The following is a 19,933-nucleotide window of genomic DNA, read 5'->3' on the forward strand; positions in this document are numbered from 1 at the left end:
CAAACTACCTAGTTTATTATAACCAGAAGTAGAATTGCACTTGACGTTTTTTATATTTGTAGAAACTTACTTAATGTGGGTAAATAACTTGCCAAGCTAAATGTCAAAACTGGAATGTGGAACTATGTTTTTATTGATGGCTTTTATTCAAAAAAAATTTATTACAAAGGCATAATAGGATAGTGGTTAAGAGCACCAGTCTGTAGCCAGACTACCTGCATTTGAGTCCTACTCCTTCACATTCCTAGTGGTTTGATCTTAAGCAAGTAGCTTAACCTCAGGTAAGTAACTCATCTGGGAAAAGAATAATAGATGCCTAGAGTTATTACATGTAAATATATGTCAAGTGGTCAGAACCGTATTTACACATGTTAACAGAGTCAGCAGATTGTCATCAAATTCTGTTAAGTTAGAGTATTTCTGCTAAATTTTCTTTATTGACAAGACAGCTAAGGTTTAATATTTTTTAACATGAATTCTGAGTCTTTTACTTCCTCCTTGATCTTATTACTATACAGTTCACCCTTAGACAATGTTGGGGTTAGAAGTGCCAGTCCCCCTCCCAGTAAAAAAATTGGTTATAACTTTTGACTCTGCAAAAACTTAACTACCAATTTAAGCCTACCTTTGAGTGGAAGCCTTAGCAATAACGTGAACAATGATCATATATGAATGCTCATTATGAAAAAACTATACAGAAATTTCAACTTTTTTTTACACTAAAATAATCTTGTATTAACTTTTTATGACATGTCTGAACAGGATTTAGTTTGAGGCACTAACAAGAGTGAGACATCAGTTTGAAGAGAGCCCTTGTGAGGGGCAACATGAATTCTGCTAAAATTGAAACAAGAACAAACAGCAAATTTATGGTGAAGCTTAAGCGAAAAAAATGGTGAAATCATTGATACTTTACAAAAAGTTTATAGGAACAGTTTCCCAAAGAAATCAGCAGTATACACATGGATAACTCGTTTTAAGATGGGATGAGATGATGTTGAAGATGAAGCCCTCAATGGCAGACCATCCACATCAATTTTGCAAGGAAAAAATTAATCTTGTTCATGCCCTAATTGAAGAAGACCAATAATTAACAGCAGAACAATAGCCAGTACGATAGACATCTCAGTTGGTTTAACTTACACAATTCTGACTGAAAAATTAAAGTTGAGCAAACTTTCTGCTTAGAGTGCCAGAACCATTGTGCTCAGATCAGCTATAGACAAGAGCAGAGCTTTCAGTGGAAATTTTAAACAAGTGGGATGAATATCCCAAAGCATTTCTTTGAAGAATTGTAACAGAAAATGAAACTGGTTTTACCAGGATACCCTGAAGACAAAGCACAATCAAAGTAATGGCTACCAAGAGGTGGAATTGGTCCAGTCAAAGCAGAAGCAGACTGGTCAAGAGCAGAGGTCATGGCACTAGTTATTTGGGACGCTCAAGGCATTTTGCTTGCTGACTTTCTGGAGGGCTAACAAGCAATAACATCTGCTTATTATGAGATTGTTTTGAGAGAGTTAGCCAAAGCATTAGTAGAAAACACCCACAAAATCTTCACTACAGAGTCTTCTATCATGACAATGCTCCTGCTTATTCCTCTCAGACAAGGGCAGTTTTGCAAGAGTTTCAGTGGGAGGTCATTAGGAATCTACCTTGTGGTCCTGATATGGCTCCTTCTGACTTCTGTTTGTTTCCTAATCTTAAAAAAATATTTAAGGGGCACTCATTTTTCTTCAGTTAATAATGTAAAAAAGTCTGCATTCACATGGATAAATTCCCAGGATCCTCAGTATTTTAGGAATAGACTAAATGGCTGGTATCATTGCTTACAAAAGTGTCTTGACCCTGACAGACCTTATGTTGAGAAATAAAGTTTTTTACTTTTATCTTTTAATCCAATTTTTCCACATACTTTTTATAAGTTCCCCAGTATTTTGTATATGTATTATATACTCTAGTCTTACAATAGAGTGAACTAGAGAAAAGAAAATATTAAGAAAATTCTAGAGTGAGCTAGAGAAAAGAAAATGTTATTAAGAAAATTATAAGGAAGAGAAAATATATTTACTATTCCTTAAGAGGAAGTAGATCATCTTAGAGGTCTTCATCTTTATTTTCACATTGAGCAGGCTGAGAAGAAGGAGGAAGAGGAGGGGTTAGTCATGCTGTCTCAAGGGTGGAAGAGGTGAAGGAGGTGGAAGGGGAGGCAGGAGAAACAGTACATTTTGGTGTAACTTTTAGGGAAAAACCCTGCACATATGTGGTCCTTTGCAGTTCAAACCTGTGGTGTTCAAGGGTCAACTGTATTTTGTGGTCATTTTAATTTCTGCTATGGAGTTATTCTCCAGCTATTGGAAAATTTTGTATATGTATATTGTTCTCTTAAACAGTTAGGCATAACCAGATATAAAATATATACTTTACTTATTTGTAGCTTACTCCATCTGGAAGCATTTCTCTTATCAAATCAATGCATTTAATTAAAAATCCTGTGAAGACCTGTGATAAAGTTTATTCCTTAATTCAGAGTTTGACTTCTCAAATCAGACATCGAATGGAAGATCCCAAATCATCAGGTAAATATATTTTTATTAGAGCATAGAACAAATAAAAGTTACTATTCAATTAAGCATTTAATATATGATACACCAATCTTGTTGTAAGAAATCAAGCCTCTCTTGAGAGCTATGTATAGTATGAGTTAATATATATCAAGCAAAAAAATAATGGCTAAGTTATAGTGGTTTTTGTCCATGACAGCATGAAAGAGAAAATAAAATATTCTCATCTGATTATCTTATTATGCAGCATTGCCATATAGTTAAGCAGTGAGTAGACAGGGTAATAAGAAGGAGCAGGCAACAGGAAAGTGATCCTAGGCTCTGGCCCCAAAACTTACTTGATTAGTAACTTAGACAACTTTGGCATCTTGGGTTTTTTTCTGGCAGAAAATGGATCATTTGGATATTTTTAATGTCTAATGTTCCTCTGCTAGTCTGCCTATTCACTTAGTTATGTGATCCTAATAAGAATAATAGTATTGAAAATTGAAAATATATGAGCTTAAAAGAGCTTTGTTAAAATTGTTGCTCTTTTTCTCCTTATTGTTATTAAAGTCTATAATATGTGGAAAAACTCTTTTATAAGCCTAGTTCCTAACCCTTTAAGTCTAAAAAATACATGATTGCTAGTAGTGTATGCCTATAGTAACTCTCTAACTTCATACAGTTGTATTTTTGACACTTTAAAAAGTTTCTAATTATTAACATATTAATATATATTCTAAATCAGATTTTTAAGTTGCATGAACTAAAAATGTTATGTTGTTTTAGATATTCAGCTTTACCATAGTGAAACATTGGAGCTTATGCTACGTAGATGGTCCAAGTTAGAGAAAGACTTTAAAACAAAGAATGGAAGATATGATATTAGTAAAATCCCTGACATATATGACTGTATAAAATATGATGTCCAGCATAATGGTTCCTTGAAATTAGAAAACACAATGGAATTATATAGGCTTTCGAAGGCATTAGCAGATATTGTTATCCCTCAGGTAAGTCATTCTTAAGAATCAATTTCTTATAATATTGAAAAAATAGATACTTTTAAAATGTCTGTTGGTGGATAAAAAGGTAGTTGGTTTTCATGTCCTTGGAAAACCAGTAACTTTAAACAGGAAATTAGGCAATTATGAATTTATATTTTAAGCTTTTAATATTGATCACATTATTTGATTTTCTAATAGTTTGATTACAGTGACTTTTTTTAGCAGACTATATTTATTGGAGCAGTTTTATGTTCACAGCAAAATCAAACAGAAGGTAAAAGATTTCCCATATGCCCCTGCCTCCATACATAGCGCGTCCTCCCCCACGTTATGATTGTCCCCCACAAGAATGGTGCATTTGTTATAACTGACGAACCTACATTGACACATCACCCAGAGTCCATAGTCCATTAGGGTTCACTCTTGGTGTTATACATATGGGTTTGGGCAAATTTATAATGACATGTATCATCATAGTAGCATACAGAGTATTTTCACTGCCATAAGAAGGTAGTAAATTTTTTTTTAATATAAGAATTGATACTCTTAGAGAATAATAATATGTGAACAAACTGAAGAATAGAAAACGGTATGGAATAAATCAGTTAAGTATTTATTGAACACCTGTTTTGCATCTGCCATCTATATATGGAAATATGTGGGGAGTAAGACATAAAGATCATTACGGTCTTATATAAAGTTTTTTGCAATTCTTTTTACTTTATGCAAAAGTATTTTGAAAATAATGTTTAGAGGTCGAGATATACATAGTTGTTTTTTGGGGGACATGGGTCTTTTCATTATAGGAGAATAAAAATAAAGGTGTAACAAGAATTCAAATAACTAAAATGCAATTAAGCAGAGAATTGGATTGATAATAAAGGGGTAAGTGACAAAACATATTGAGATCAGGGCTATGTTAGAAGAACAAAGTTCCTGATGTCACTTTTGGACCTTTTTTCAACTCAGTACAAGATTATTTGGATATTGTAAAGAGGAGGTTGGAGTAGATCAGATATTCCAGCTGTGGACTACATAAAGTTTGAAAGCAGGAAAAAAATACATGAAAAAGATAAAGATTATGAAAAAAAGTTCAAAAAGCTAACTTATAAATACCCATGCATAAGAATGGTTAAAATAACTGTCCCTTTCCTAGTATTCATAGACAGTACAGGAAAACCTATAGATTTTGAAAAACTGAGAATTCAGACAGTTGTACAACTTACCTATAGGTATTTATGTACATGTTAACAATTAGCTTGTTTCTTCAACATGAAAGAGAACTACATATTTGATCAGATATATAATATAGACAATTTTAGGTATATTGTATGAATCTGTGATTTTAAAAATTATTTTTAAAAGAGGATGAAAATATCTCAGACTTTACGAATATGTCTTTAGGCCTTTAGGAAACATTTACTTAGGAAACAGGACTCATTCCCTGACAATTTCTTTCATTTAGCAAATGAAAAAGGTAAGTTTTATTCTGTAAAAGACAAGTTTTATTTTGTATAATAAAATGTTTTGGTTTTGTAAGTATGCTTTTTAACAATTAGCTGTGAATACAAGACTTTAAGATATTTATGGTGGCTATAAGCACTTTTCAAGGCAGGCTTTCAGTGTATCTAAATGTATCACCTGCTCAGAGGCTAAATACACAATGCTTTGTCTAATGTTTAGCATATCCATGTCTGTGCCATTGCATTGCTCATTTAATCTCACCCCTCTACTGTTTCCATTATATATACTAAATATTTTACAACTGGGAATGAAAAATTAGTCTCTAAGAGTTGAGCCTAAAAGAAAACTCAAGGGTTAACAGGATTGTAGATGGTCATTTCTCCTCCTTACATGGTGTATGTATTTCAGGTGTATTGTTTATATAGTTGAAGACATTTCTCACCATGTCCTTGTAACTTAAATATTTATAATAAATTTTTTTAAATACCAGAAGAAGCACTAAAGATTAGTATGTTATGAAGGAGTTGAGTCATCATTTGTATCTATCAAAGTAATTCTTCAAGCTCAGCTGTTCTCTGTCTGTTACGGTAATTCTCTTTGCTGCTATTAGGTTAGATTTTCATGACAGTCTGAGAATTTATTTGAAGACAACTCTAAAATTATTTTTCTTGGATAAGTTATTTTTTAAATTGTTTGACTCTTCAGATAAAATTATGCCCAAGTTTACATAAATCAGTTCTATTTTTGGTAAATTCATACTTTTAATACAAGAGGTCTTTTTATATGCTTCCCTGGTGTCCTGAGATTATTTTATAAATTGAGGAGAGGACAACTTTGGGTTTATCTCCCTAACTTTTTCACAGGATGATCTTTATTGTAACAGAAACTTTGGACTTTTTTTTTTTAGAGTGTTGAATCAGTTCAATAAATATCTTGATTTGTTACTTTAGGCCTCGTAAATACAAAAACTGTGGACAGAAGGCAGGTGTTTTCAATCACCAAAAAGATAACTAACAATTATAAACATATTTGCAATAATTTATAATGAAATTGTGGTTTGTAATGGAAAAAATAAAATTTTGCATACATAGTTCTCAAGCAAATAATATTTCAAGCTTCAAGACTTGACTCAGCCAAATAATACAAAGTTTTAACTTGTTTAGAATAATTTAATGTAGATTAACAGGGTATCACTGTGAAAGAGAAATGTATATACGTATGTTCTGGTGTACTTCAAAATGACACTATGCGTTAAAAAATCAGTTTCTACTCCTACACTGATTGATTAATTTTTATGTCTGTGCTATGTGAATTATGTAATTCCAATCATATCTAGGCTTAAATGATGCATACAGTCTGTTTTAGTTATTTTAACAGTTAAACTAGTTTTGATAGGTGTTATGCTACAATAGAATCAAATTTTCACTTTTTAACCAGGCTTAATCCTCAGAAAATTGGGGCCCTTGTGATGTTTTATAGCCATGATGTTATGGTGGTAAATAAAAACATTTAAAGACCAAATTTGGTATTAAAATTATCTTAATTGAGATGACACATATTAATTGAAGTTTAAAGATGTTTTCTTTGGTTATCTGTAGATTATGAAATGCAGACAGTTCTTTATAGTAGCATTTCCCAAAGACAGTTCAATGACATTCTCATTGAAATCACCATAGAAAGCCTTCAAGTCGCCTTAGCTGGTATTTTAATCAGTTCTATTTGTGGCACAAATATTGTAACTGCATATGAGAATTTGCATACCTAAAAAATTATTTGGTCCTAGTTGATAGAGGCAGATGAGCAAAATATGTCACTGTTTTGAAGAGAGAAATTTCTTGATTATAAAAGTAATATATCTTTGTAATAAAACTAGAAAATACAGATAGAGCAAAAAAATTACTATAACATTACCAACAAAAGAAAAACATATCAATGTTTTGGAATATTCTTAAAGGCCTCTTTCCTTAAATTCATTTACATATTATTGTTTCCATAAAGGCGTATACATAGCAAATACATTCTTTACGAAAACTGAATCAGAAAAAGCATACTATTTTACAACCTAATTTTTTCCTTCATTTAGCGTAAAGAACTTCTTTCCATGCCAATAAAGCTATATAAACATTATTATTCCCAATGGCTGAGTGGTGTGAATGTAAGAATAATTTATTTAACCAACTTGTCTTTGGAAATCTAGACTTTTAAAATTTGTTTCACTCTCTTTACACATGTCTTTCCATTCACTCAAGATCATTTCTGTAGCTCCAGAAATCTTTAATCAGTTTTTACCCAGACCAGCAGTATATGAAAATCCCTGTTTCCTCACATCTTGCTAATAACAAATTAAAAAAAATTGTTTCCCTGATGATTTTTTAATTCCAACATTTTTCTTTCATTTACACATAAATACACAGTTGTGTATTCACTCTGTAGTCACCTACATTGGCAAGATTATTGAACCACCTTAGCTTTAGTTTAAGGTAAATCACCCCAGCAAGTCCTGTTTTCGTAGGTCTTTCATCTGTAATCAGTCAGCATTTTCTTTATTAGGCAGTTTTGAGATCTATTGTCTATACTGATGTTATTCTATGTGAATCTTTCTGGAGGTATCTAGTAGCAAGAAATAGCCTTTAAGTTGAAATATCCTAGAATGAACTTGGAGAGAGAAGGTTTGTGTGTTTCTTCCCTCTTCCCTTTTCTCCCTCTTTCCCACTCTACCCCCACTTTTCTGCCTTCTTCCTTTCTCCTCTTCTACTGCTTTGAACTATAATTTTCATTGCAATTACTCTTAAAATTGCCATGTTTTCTGGACACTTCACATTGTGCTAATTCCTTACAAATCCAATTAACTCATAATGATTATGTCATTAAATTTGATAATTTCATGGAATCTAGGCTCACTTCCAGTTAAAACTTTAAAAATATTGGCCAAAGGCTTTTGAAGAACGTGTTAGTCTTTTAAATCTTTGACATTTGGAAAGACAGAAATCTCAAGGTTTAATTTTTTTCATATATTTATTACATATTGTGCTTTAGTGTTTGTGGCCTTAATCCACCTTTCTTTTAGGGTTGTTTTTACATTTAAAACCACTGCTTTAGTGAATACTAGTCAAAAAAATTACATTCACCCATTCTTTCTCCCCCTTCAGAAATTACTGGCTTTTGTTCAGTTCCACCACAAAATCCTTCCAATTATACTTAATAGTTTGAAAATCATACATTTGCAGTTGCAAAAAATGCAAACTCGGAGTTATCCAACGTTCAAAAAAGGCTTGATAAAATATTTGTCTCTCACTAGACTAATTTAGGAGTGTATTTTTTTAGAGTACTTTGTCATTATATCCTTTTTCTAATGCCATGTATTTTTTGCTCAGGAATATGGTATAACTAAAGCTGAAAAACTGGAGATTGCCAAAGGCTACTGTACTCCTCTGGTTAGAAAAATTCGCTCAGACCTTCAGAGGACACAAGATGATGACACTGTAAATAAACTTCATCCTGTGTAAGAAACTGTACTGGTTATTTAAATCTCTAGGCATCTATTTTTGCATACTTCAAATTTAAATTATACTTCGATGGTCCTATGAAGTCAGAAGTGTGTCACTGGCATATTGTGAAAATAGTATTACCTAGGTATTTCTATTAACTTCCAACCAAAGTTATTTTTGGCTCCAATTTAGAGAAAACTAAGGTAAGTGGGGAAAAGGGAATATATAGGTCCATTGTTCACATGGGGCCATCAGTGTGTACCCCATTTAGCAGCATTAATGTCTGTGAGCATCTTTAGGTCTATAACCTCTGTCATTGCTACTAAAGGAGATAAAATAACCTATTTACAGTGTACTTGACTAATATTAAGTCTATTCTTTGACTACTCTCAGAGGTCCTAGTTAGTTATAGTTTGCATCATGTTAGAATATATACTAAGATACATCCTCTATTGTGTTTGGAAGAATAATAGATTTTTGTGGTCTTTTACTTCTAGTGAAATTAAATTAAATTTTAGAAAATAATTTCAATATTTAGTGAGTTTTTGATTATATGGTTATGTTTGAACACTGTCTGCTTTTAATTTTAGATATTCTAGAGGTGTTCTGTCTCCTGAACGTCATGTTCGTACTAGATTATATTTTACCAGTGAAAGTCATGTACATTCTTTGCTGTCTATTCTTCGCTATGGTGCCTTATGCAATGTAAGTAGAATAAGTTATTTCAGTCTAACAAATATATTTAATTTTGTAATTAAATCACTAACTGCTATTTTTACTGTGAAATTTTAGTAATTCATCCTTAAGTTTTACTACTTAATGTCATCTTTCAAGGGACTACTATATACCAAGCATTTTGCTAGATTTTAGGGATAAAGATGTTCTCTTCAGAGAAGATACATTTAAGCAAACAATAATCTAAAGTATTTTAGGTGATTTTATAGACTGGTGGCAGTAAAGAGAAGCCTGATGAATTTGAGTCATTTAGGGGTCAGAATTGATGGAACTTGGTGTTTGGTTGGACATTGTGGCACTGATCTACTATTATGTACTATCTGCTATTATCTACTATTATGTAATGACATACCAAGACTTTGTGGCTTAAAACAACCACAGTCATTTCATTTTTATCTCATACAGTTTAGAGTGTTGACTAGGGTCAATTATGAAGTTTCACTTAGGGTCTCATGAGGTTGTAGTCAGACAGTGGCTGGGTCTCAAATAATCTCAAGGGTTTTCTCTCATGTTTGGTGCTTCATGTTGGCTGTCAGCTGGGACCTCAGCTGCGGTTATCAACCAGAACACCTACATCTGGCCTCTTCGTGTGGCCTGCTTCCTCAAAATATTGCACCTGACTGAGTTCCAGGAGTGAGCTTCCTATGAGAGCAAGGTGCAAGTGCATGGCATTTTTATGACCTAACTTCTAAAATCATGTAGCATCACTTCTGCTGGACTCTCTTGGTTGAGGCAATCACAGAGGTTCATCCAGGTTCAGAAGGAGAGGAAACAACCCACAGCACTAGGTGGGCTGAGTGTCCCTATCCTATTGTAAGAAGAGTATGTAGAATTGAATGTGTATGTCAGCCATCTTTGGAAAACACAAAATCTGCCACAGTGATACCTATTTGCCACAGTAATTTGTATTCTTCCCACATACAAAACTCACTTCACATCTCCCTCAGTACCACCCCCTCAACTCAGTGCCATGCTGTAATAGAGTAATACTACTTGAAGTCCAGAATCTCATCTAAATCAATCATCTCTAAACTAGCCAAAAGATAAGAATGTTCCTTTATTTTTCTGTGCGTATATTGGTATACACATCTATGCACGTCTGTATAGAAAGTGATCTATAAAAGAAAAAATTTTGTTTTCTTATGTACTTTTAAAAGAAGGGCAGTGAAATATATAGTGATGATTTGGTATATGTCTGTTTCCTAATCAATCTTATTACTGGTCCTTGAGAGTAATTATTATCAAAGTTATCCTAAGGCTGTTTCAAAGTTCTGTTCCAATTAAAATTCCAAATCCATATGTTCTTTCTTCTGGTTTTTTGTTTCTTCTTTGTCCCACTAAAGAATAGCAAAGTGACATCCTTGCATAAGTATGTGGTTTAGTGGGAAAAAAACTGACCGTTAATTAGCAAGGCAAAAGCTTGTATATCCAGTAGTATTGATGGAATTGTTTGTGAAGAGGAGACATACATCTCTTACATGGTCTTTTTTGACATATATAGAGGGTATAAAGAACATGAGTAATATAGGAACTGATAGAAAGCCTGTGGTTGGAGAATAGTAGTAAGTATTGGATAAAATGACAGCAGATATAGTTGAAGAGTCAGTGCCTTGTATTCTAATTGGATTGGGAAGCTATTGAAAGGTTTTAAGCAGGGAAATGGGTGGCTTTGGTTGTTGTGTGGACAGTAGATAGGTGAAAGTGGGTATGAGGAAACCAGTTAGGAAATTATTACAGTGGTCCAAAAAGATGTCATTTGGACTAGGGTGGTAGCCGTGGATCTAGAGTTTGTTGGGCATATATTGAATTCAGGCTGCATTTCTAAAACAAAAACTGAACAACTTTATTATTTTAAAAATCAGTGCTTCCAGGGGGAAAAATAATTACATGTATTTACTAAGGTGAAAATTAAAGTCTACCAAAATGTTTTGTTTTCATTATCCCAACTCTTATCCTTGTAAGAATCTGTAAGTAATATAATTAAAATCTTACTCAGTATATTCCCCATTGCAATTTTTAATTATTCAGAATGGACTGGGTAAAATCTTTCTGTAGAATTATTTGTAAAGTTTGTTAAGGAACTAAGATTATAAACAAGATTTCAGGAATATGTGTAATGGGGCCTTTATTTAAAAAGATACTTTTGTGTCTTCTTACATATTAATTATGTTCTGGAAGTTACTACTAAATATTACTTAATTTTATCTATTTATTAGAGAAGACCTAGCAAAATCTATAACTGCAACACTGAGTTAGACATTAAATGGTGTTCTTAATACTGGAGTATCACAAAATCACAAGATCAATTATCTGTTCACCTAATGAAAATTTTCAGTATTTAAATTCATCATTTGTGCTAACTTAACATTTAGTGAAACTCAGTAATGCTAATTTATGTTTTCCCTTATCAATTTTGAAAAAAGTACATCTCTTCACATACTACCTCCTAAATTGCACACATGCATGTGCGCACACACACACACACACAGAATGTATAATGTCTAAAATAGAAATAAAATACATGCTGAATTTTAAAAAACATACAGTCAATGTGTGGTCTTATAATTTGCTTTTAAAACAAGGTGCATTCTGTACTAAAGTCCATAATATTGTATACTCTTAGTGTATACAAAAAGGAAATGTGCTTTTATATATTTTTAATTACATAGTATACAACAAAGGAAATTTATCTGTGATGTACGTATAATTTAAGTAGATCCTGTTAACTGTTGACTATAGACTTTACTTTGAGTAGTTTTGCCTTTTCAGATAGAATTTTCTACTTTGAATGCTTGTAGTACATGTTCTCTAAGATCCTTTTCAGTTCTGATGCTCTATGATTACATGTTTAAAGACCAATGATTCTCAGAATGAAGATGGAGGAATGATGAAGGAGATGGTAAGATCAATAGAATTTACATATGCCTCCTTCTTCTGATTTTTGAATATCACTTCAGTGTAATAGGGATACTTATTGATAGGCCTATATCGCATACATAACTATATGATGGTGGGAAAAAACAGCATTCCTGTTATAGGATAGTATTCTGTGGTTATGAAATATGATGCTATACTAGGTACTTTGGAACTTAACAAAGTTAAAAACTGTCTCTTACCCTCAAAATTCATTAGTGTTTATCATATTTCAAGAAATTATTTATTCTTCATTTTGTATAAGCGGTTAAAAAAAGGTTACCACTATAACTTCTAATATAGGTTGAATATCTCTTATCTGAAGTGTTTGAGACCAGAAGTTTTTTGGAATTTGGAATTGTTTTTGGATTTTGGAATATTTGCATTATACTTACTGGTTTAGCATCCCTAATCTGAAAACCCAAAATTCTCCAATGAGTATTTCCTTCGAGTGTCATGTTAGTGCTCAAAAAGTTTTGAATTTTGGAACATTTTGGATTTTAGATTTTCAAGTTAGGGATACTCAAACTTGTAGAGATTTTAAAAATATTTTATCAAAACAAGCTTAAATAACTTACTAAGACTTTTAAATGTAGTGGAATTATTTTTAAAAATTGTACGTATAATAAGTATTCACTTTATGTGGTATCACTAGGATTAAACAAGCTACCGTAGTGACAATAAAGTGACTTTCAGGTAACACAGTTTGGGAAAATGCTTACCACATATATCTTTTGTTCAGGAATCAAAGGATGAACAGTGGAAACGAGCTATGGATTATTTAAATGTTGTCAATGAGCTCAACTACATGACTCAGATTGTTATCATGCTTTATGAGGATCCTAATAAGGTAAACAGAGCTCTTGATTTGTGTTTTACCAGACATAAATAAAGAGCTTAAAGTTTCTCATTTTGAAAATGTTCTGTCATATTTCTTAGGATCTTTCCTCAGAGGAACGCTTTCATGTTGAATTACACTTTAGTCCAGGAGCCAAAGGTTGTGAAGAAGACAAAAATTTACCATCTGGCTATGGATATAGACCAGCTTCCAGAGAGGTAATGAAGGTGGAACTCTCAGTGCTTAGTTACTACAGTTCTAGATTTTCATGAGGTTTCTATAAGAGATTTTTATAATCTACTATAAATAATTCTTATTTCAACTTCTAAGTAGGAAAATGGTTTAAATTTTTTAAAGTGTGATTTGTATAGACTGCACTTTTATGCATATTGGAATACTTAGGAATTTTATCTTTTGTTTAGGTTGTTTGAATTTTTTTATTTTATTATTATTATACTTTAAATTTTAGGGTACATGTGCACGACATGCAGGTTTGTTACATATGTATACATGTGCCATGTTGGTGTGCTGCCCCATTACCTCGTCATTTAGCATTAGGTATATCTCCTAATGCTATCCCTCCCCCCTCCCCCCACCCCACAACAGTCCCCAGTGTGTGATGTTCCCCTTCCTGTGTCCATGTGTTCTCATTGTTCAATTCCTACCTATGAGTGAGAACATGCGGTGTTTGGTTTTTTGTCCTTGTGATAGTTTGCTGAGAATGATGGTTTCCAGCTTCATCCACGTCCCTACAAAGGACATGAACTCATCATTTTTTATGGCTGCATAGTATTCCATGGTGTATATGTGCCACGTTTTCTTAATCCAGTCTATCATTTTTGGACATTTGGGTTGGTTCCAAGTCTTTGCTATTGTGAATAGTGCCGCAGTAAACATATGTGTGCATGTGTCTTTATAGCAGCATGACTTATAATCCTTTGGGTATATACCCAGTAATGGGATGGCTGGGTCAAATGATATTTCTAGTTCTAGATCCCTGAGGAATCGCCACACTGACTTCCACAATGGTTGAACTAGGATCCCTTCCTTACACCTTATACAAAAATTAATTCAAGATGGATTAAAGACTTACATGTTAGACCTAAAACCATAAAAACCCTAGAAGAAAACCTAGGCGGTGCCATTCAGGACATGGGCATGGCAAGAACTTCATGTCTAAAACACCAAAAGCAATGGCAACAAAAGCCAAAATTGACAAATGGGATCTAATTAAACTAAAGAGCTTCTGCACAGCAAAAGAAACTACCATTAGAGTGAACAGGCAACCTACAGAATGGGAGAAAATTTTTGCAACCTACAGAATGGGAGAAAATTTTTGCAACCTACTCATCTGACAAAGGGCTAATATCCAGAATCTACAATGAACTCAAACAAATTTACAAGAAAAAAACAAACAACCCCATCAAAAAGTGGGTGAAGGATATGAACAGACACTTCTCAAAAGAAGTCATTTATGCAGCCAACAGACACATGAAAAAATGCCCATCGTCACTGACCATCAGAGAAATGCAAATCAAAACCACAATCAGATACCATCTCACACCAGTTACAATGGTGATCATTAAAAAGTTAGGAAACAACGGGTGCTGGAAAGGATGTGGAGAAATAGGAACACTTTTACACTGTTGGTGGGACTGTAAACTAGATTGTTTGAATTTTAAGGCCGTGTTTAGAATGGATAACCTGAAACCTTTAATTCACCGAAATTGATTTTTTTGGATGTAGTACATGTGATGTGCAGTCCAGTTTTGTTGTCTTCACTCTATGAATAACTAAGCCCCAGTATCATAGATTCAGGAGTTCATCCTTTTTCTGCCGCCCGTAGTGCTACATCTGATACTGTAGACATACATTGTGTCTGTATTTTGATTGGTTGGTTTCTGAATTTTTAGTCTTACTTGATTGCTCTCTCTCTACCAGTACCACAGTCTTAATTATTATAGCTTTATAATAAAGATTGGTATTGAGTACAGAACTCCTCCAGCTTTGTTGTTCTTAAAGATTATATTGAATATTTCATGTTTCATGCATTTTCATATAAATTTTATAATCATTTTATAATATTCTGAAAAGACTCTGAGATTTTTATTGAGATTGCCATTACTCTGCAGATCAATTTGGAGAAAAATGATACTTTTTCAGTATTGGGTCTTCTAGTCTAAGGATGTGGTATATTTCTGAGTTTGTTTAACTATACTTTATAATTTTTGATAAAATCATTATTTTTTCATTAAAAATAATAGCAAAAACCACAATTACTTTTGCACCAAATAATTGTTTTACACCATCTTTGTCAGATTAATTCCTAGTTCCTTTATAGTTTTTTATGCTATCATAAATGATTTATGATAAATTTAAATTTTGTTTATGATTTAAATTTCATTTTTTGTTTTTTATCATATTAAATTTTAACTCAGTTTTATATAAAAATTTTATAACTAGCAAATTTATAACTTGATATATGCTGTTATTCATTCTAATAATTTACCCTCAGAGTCATTTGGATTTTTTATGTATATGATCATAACATCATCTATGAATAATGAATAGATTTAGTGATAGTGGACATTCTTATCTTTCAGTGTTTTATTATTAACTATGATGATTCCTTCAAGTTTTAAAAGGACCTTTTTTCATTTCATTTCATTAAAGAAGTACCTTTTTATACTCTGTAACCCTTAATTTGATGAGGGTTTTTATGTACTCAGCTTATTTTCTTTTGGCCAATATTATGTTTATGAGGTTCATCAATGTAGTTGCATTTAGTTTTAGTTTGTCCATTCTTATTGCTTTAAAATATGTGTTTTACTGTATTACTATGGCCCAATGTATGCATTATCTTATAGTTGGATATTTGATATAAAATTTTTTAGCCTGCCTATCTCCCATACTATATTGGAGGATTCTTGCAATCTGGGACTGTGTCTTATTCATCTGTGTCCTAGTACAATTCATGGCACATGTTATACACTTAGTAAATGCTTAATGAGTCATTGAATGATTTTTACTTTTAATGCAGTTATCACATTTATTAGACATATTTGGAATATATTTAAATATTCTGAAATATATAAATACAAGTGCTATTTAGTTCGTGCTCAGGTTGATGAGACTACTATATAACAAAGCTCATCTCTATTATTTCTTACTGTCATTTATTATTATTGTTTATTCTTGCACTTGATGAAATGTAATTAAACACTTTGTCTTATGTGGTTTTTTAATTGTCATTTTACTGTTTAATTTCTCCATAGAGTATATGGATTTTTGAACTCAGAGACTCTGCCTTTTCCCTCATAGTACACAGCATAATACTAAGCTGTTAGAAGAGTTCAATTAATGTTAATTCATCTGAGTAAACAAACTTGTATATGTATTTCAAGTACCTCTACCAGTGGTAGTTGAATTTGTTCATCAGAAGAGATTTCTTAAATCTGAATAGTAAAAGTGTTTTATATTCTTTGCTCACAGAATGAAGGCAGGAGACCTTTTAAAATTGATAATGATGATGAACCACATACTTCTAAAAGAGATGAAGTTGATCGAGCTGTGATATTGTTTAAACCTATGGTATCAGAGCCAATTCATATACACAGGAAGTCTCCACTTCCAAGATCTAGGAAGATGGCTACAAATGATGTAAGTATATGTATCAGAACACATTTTTCATACGGTAAACTAACTATATTTTAATAAAACAGAAAAGAAAATACAGCTTTAATTGTGGAGCTTGGGAAACCAACAAATTTTTAAATGTTATTCTATTTTTAAATAAATTACAAAAAATATAGAGGCAGTTCAAAAATAAATTAGTTTTAGAATGTTGAGCTTTACATATAGTTTTCATAAAAAAAAGAATGCAAATGTAAAATAAGCTGTTTCTAGGAACTTGAAAAATGAATGCTTTTCTTTGTCTTGTTACATTAGGAATATTTACATTAGGTTAATCTTCAATAAAGAAATTTTTTTAAAAGCCTGATTTAATGGATCAAGAATAATTTTAGTTAGAGAGCAAGCCAGGCACGGTGGCTCATGCCTGTAATCCCAGCACTTTGGGAGGCTGAGGCGGGTGGATCACGAGGTCAGGAAATCGAGACCATCCTGGCTAACATAGTGAAACCCCATCTCTACTAAACATACAAAAAATTAGCCAGGTGTGATGGTGGGCGCCTGTAGTCCCAGCTACTCGGGAAGCTGAGGCAGGAGAATGACATGAACCCAGGAGGCGGAGCTTGCAGTCAGCCGGGATCACGCCACTGCACTCCAGCCTGGGCAACAGAGCAAGACTCTGTCTCAAAAAAAAAAAAAAAAAAAGTAGAGAGCATTTGCTGGAGATGCTTTAGCAATAACTGATTCAAGTGATACTATAGGTAAAGAAATGAAATTCTAAATTGTTAGCCTAATTGCAAAGTCTATATAGGAAGTTGAATATTTGATAATAAATCAAAAATTTTACCTTTATTTTAAGATCTATAAATAGGTTAGAATAATTCTTATGCTCTCTAATAGAAAAACATTTAAATAATTAATAAAGTAACATTTAAAAGGAAAGTTGAGCAGTTAGAATGAAGCTTGTTAAATAAAGCTTTAGCACCTGTATACATTTTTAATACTTTAAATAAGTTTTATTTGGGGTTATCTCTGTTTTCTGTAGGATGATTCTCCCAGCACTGATTGAGGTCAGGGCTTATAACTGTTTTCTAAATGCTCTAGTTAAAGTATAAAGGAAGAGGGGCCTGGCGTAGTGGCTCATGCCTGTAAACCCGGCACTTTGGGAGTCCGAGGTGGGTGGATCACCTGAGGTCAGGAGTTCGAGAGCAGTCTGGCCAACATGGTGAAACCCCCTCTCTACTAAAAATATAAAAATTAGCTGGGCTTGGTAGTGTGGGCCTGTAATCCCAGCTACGTGGGAGGCTGAGGCAGGAGAACTACTTGAACCCGGGAGGCGGAGGTTGCAGTGAGCCGAGATCGCCCCCCTGACTGCACTGCAGCCTGGGCAACAGAGCGAGATTCTGTCTCAAAAAAATAAATAAATAAATAAATAAATACACACACACACACACACATATATATATATGTGTGTGTGTGTGTGTATGTGTGTAAAGGAAGAAATTAAGATAGAACCATCAACTTTTAGAAAAAAACATTATTTAAATATGCCAGTTCTGAAGAATTAGGTATAGCATTTTTTAGCATTTGATGGGTGAGAATAAAAACAACGCAAAGAATTATGTTCATTTCTACAGCCCCGAATTATACAAATATATGTGTTTTATGATTCTCAAATTTCAAATATTTATGTGCTCCAGTTTGACAATTTTGTATAGGCAAAAATCTGTCCATAAAGTAGATCCTTATAACTTTATAATGGAAATTATATAGTCGTTAAGGTTCCCTTGAATGTGATATTTTAATTACAAAAGAAGATGGTTATAAAAGAGGGTATTTAACAATTATAGAACTTGGAATTATTTGCTCTGTTATAACTTGATGGAAAAAATGAAAAATCTGGGATTATGTTCAGATATCCTTAATTTCAGAAAATTTGGGAAATAAGCTATATTAATTAATATAACCTACACTACTATTTGCGTGAGGGCAGTGATTTTGATGCGTTATTGAATAAGCAATCTATAGTTAATCAAATTATTCAGAATTGCACCATTAAACCCTCTCCTCTGCCCTCCAAAAAGCCTATATAACACTGAATACAGCAAAATGTATTGTAAGTCTTCATTTTGCAACTCATCTATATTTATAAAACCTCTAACAAAATCACTGCCCTTGTTAATCTTTAAAACACAAAACACATTTATAAACCTTTTTCTCATAAATACTTAGTTGATTTCAAGAGATTATTTCTATGCCATGCTAAACTTTTACTTCCATAAGGTAAATTACTCAAGTAAAATCTTGAAGACTTTTTCCAGCATCCATCATCTCCATGGATATGAGAAGTTTGTACTTCCAAAAGACATACAGAGAAAAAGACTGTTCTCTTCATTTTGTGCAAGTAGATTTTACTCTGTCCTCACTCTCTGAAACCTGAACATGCAAACATGTAAAATGAGAATGTTTGCTGCATGTTTTGCCTACTGAATCTGTAAATAATCTCTGGAGGGGGCAAATAGATAGCTTGAAAGTATAAACAGGTGCAATTTGAGTCCATCTTATGCTGAATTTTTTAAATATGTCAGCCAGAGAGATTTAGTTTTCTAAGTTATGTATATTGAAATCCCTTTGACCCTTTGTACAATTCTTTAGTGTCTTGGGTTGAAAAATTCACCGAAAATAGCACAAAAATCTTTTGAATATCTAAAATTAAGCAGAAAACCTTTATATTTTAAAAGTTGCTAAAAAAGAAACTTACTAAAATATTTCCAGTTTTAACAGGGAAGGGACAATTATGACGCAGTATAAGTATTTTATGTCTTAAGGTAATAAAATGTTTCCGTAATTGTTATCACATACAATTAGATTTATTAGTCATTCCTATCAAATTCTCAAATAGTGAAATATTTGGCTCCCAAATTGCTGTTTAGTAGTTTTTACAAAAAATTAATAAGCAAATATGAACAAACTGTATTTTTTTTTCTTTCTGATCATTTGGCTCTGTTGTATCTAACTTTGCATGCTCTGCTTTTTTTTTTTTTTTTTTTTTTTTTTTGCCCCCTTTCTCACTTCCAGGAAGAGAGCCCCCTGAGTGTGTCTAGCCCAGAGGGTACTGGTACCTGGCTGCATTATACCAGTGGTGTGGGTACTGGGCGTCGAAGACGCAGATCAGGGGAACAAATCACTTCTTCCCCTGTCTCCCCCAAATCATTGGCTTTCACATCCAGTATTTTTGGCTCATGGCAACAGGTTTTTAAACTTTACTTCGTTAAACATTTTTCCTCCCTGCATTCAGAGCAACAAACAGCT

At 32.8% G+C, this 19,933-nt stretch overlaps 1 protein-coding gene across 14 annotated transcripts in view; it reads left to right on the plus strand.

The window, feature by feature from the left end:
* PPIP5K2 (diphosphoinositol pentakisphosphate kinase 2) overlaps positions 1–19,933 on the plus strand; it is a 99,367-nt gene that overhangs the window by 42,643 nt on the left and 36,791 nt on the right. For 5 of the 14 annotated variants that reach the window (XM_030817361.1, XM_030817370.1, XM_030817404.1 and 2 more), the window contains exons 18-25: positions 2,438–2,579; positions 3,336–3,559; positions 8,392–8,519; positions 9,096–9,210; positions 12,896–13,003; positions 13,093–13,209; positions 16,484–16,651; positions 19,700–19,873. In XM_030817361.1, the coding sequence (XP_030673221.1) occupies positions 2,438–2,579; positions 3,336–3,559; positions 8,392–8,519; positions 9,096–9,210; positions 12,896–13,003; positions 13,093–13,209; positions 16,484–16,651; positions 19,700–19,873 (1,176 nt within the window). Of the gene's footprint in view, positions 1–2,437; positions 2,580–3,335; positions 3,560–8,391; positions 8,520–9,095; positions 9,211–12,094; positions 12,140–12,895; positions 13,004–13,092; positions 13,210–16,483; positions 16,652–19,699; positions 19,874–19,933 lie in introns of all 14 variants that reach the window. The other 9 variants (XM_030817377.1, XM_030817394.1, XM_030817411.1 and 6 more) reach the window with 3 other exon arrangements.

The sequence above is a fragment of the Nomascus leucogenys genome, chromosome 2 (assembly GCF_006542625.1).
Source record: "Nomascus leucogenys isolate Asia chromosome 2, Asia_NLE_v1, whole genome shotgun sequence".
Classification (NCBI taxonomy): Eukaryota; Metazoa; Chordata; class Mammalia; order Primates; family Hylobatidae; genus Nomascus; species Nomascus leucogenys.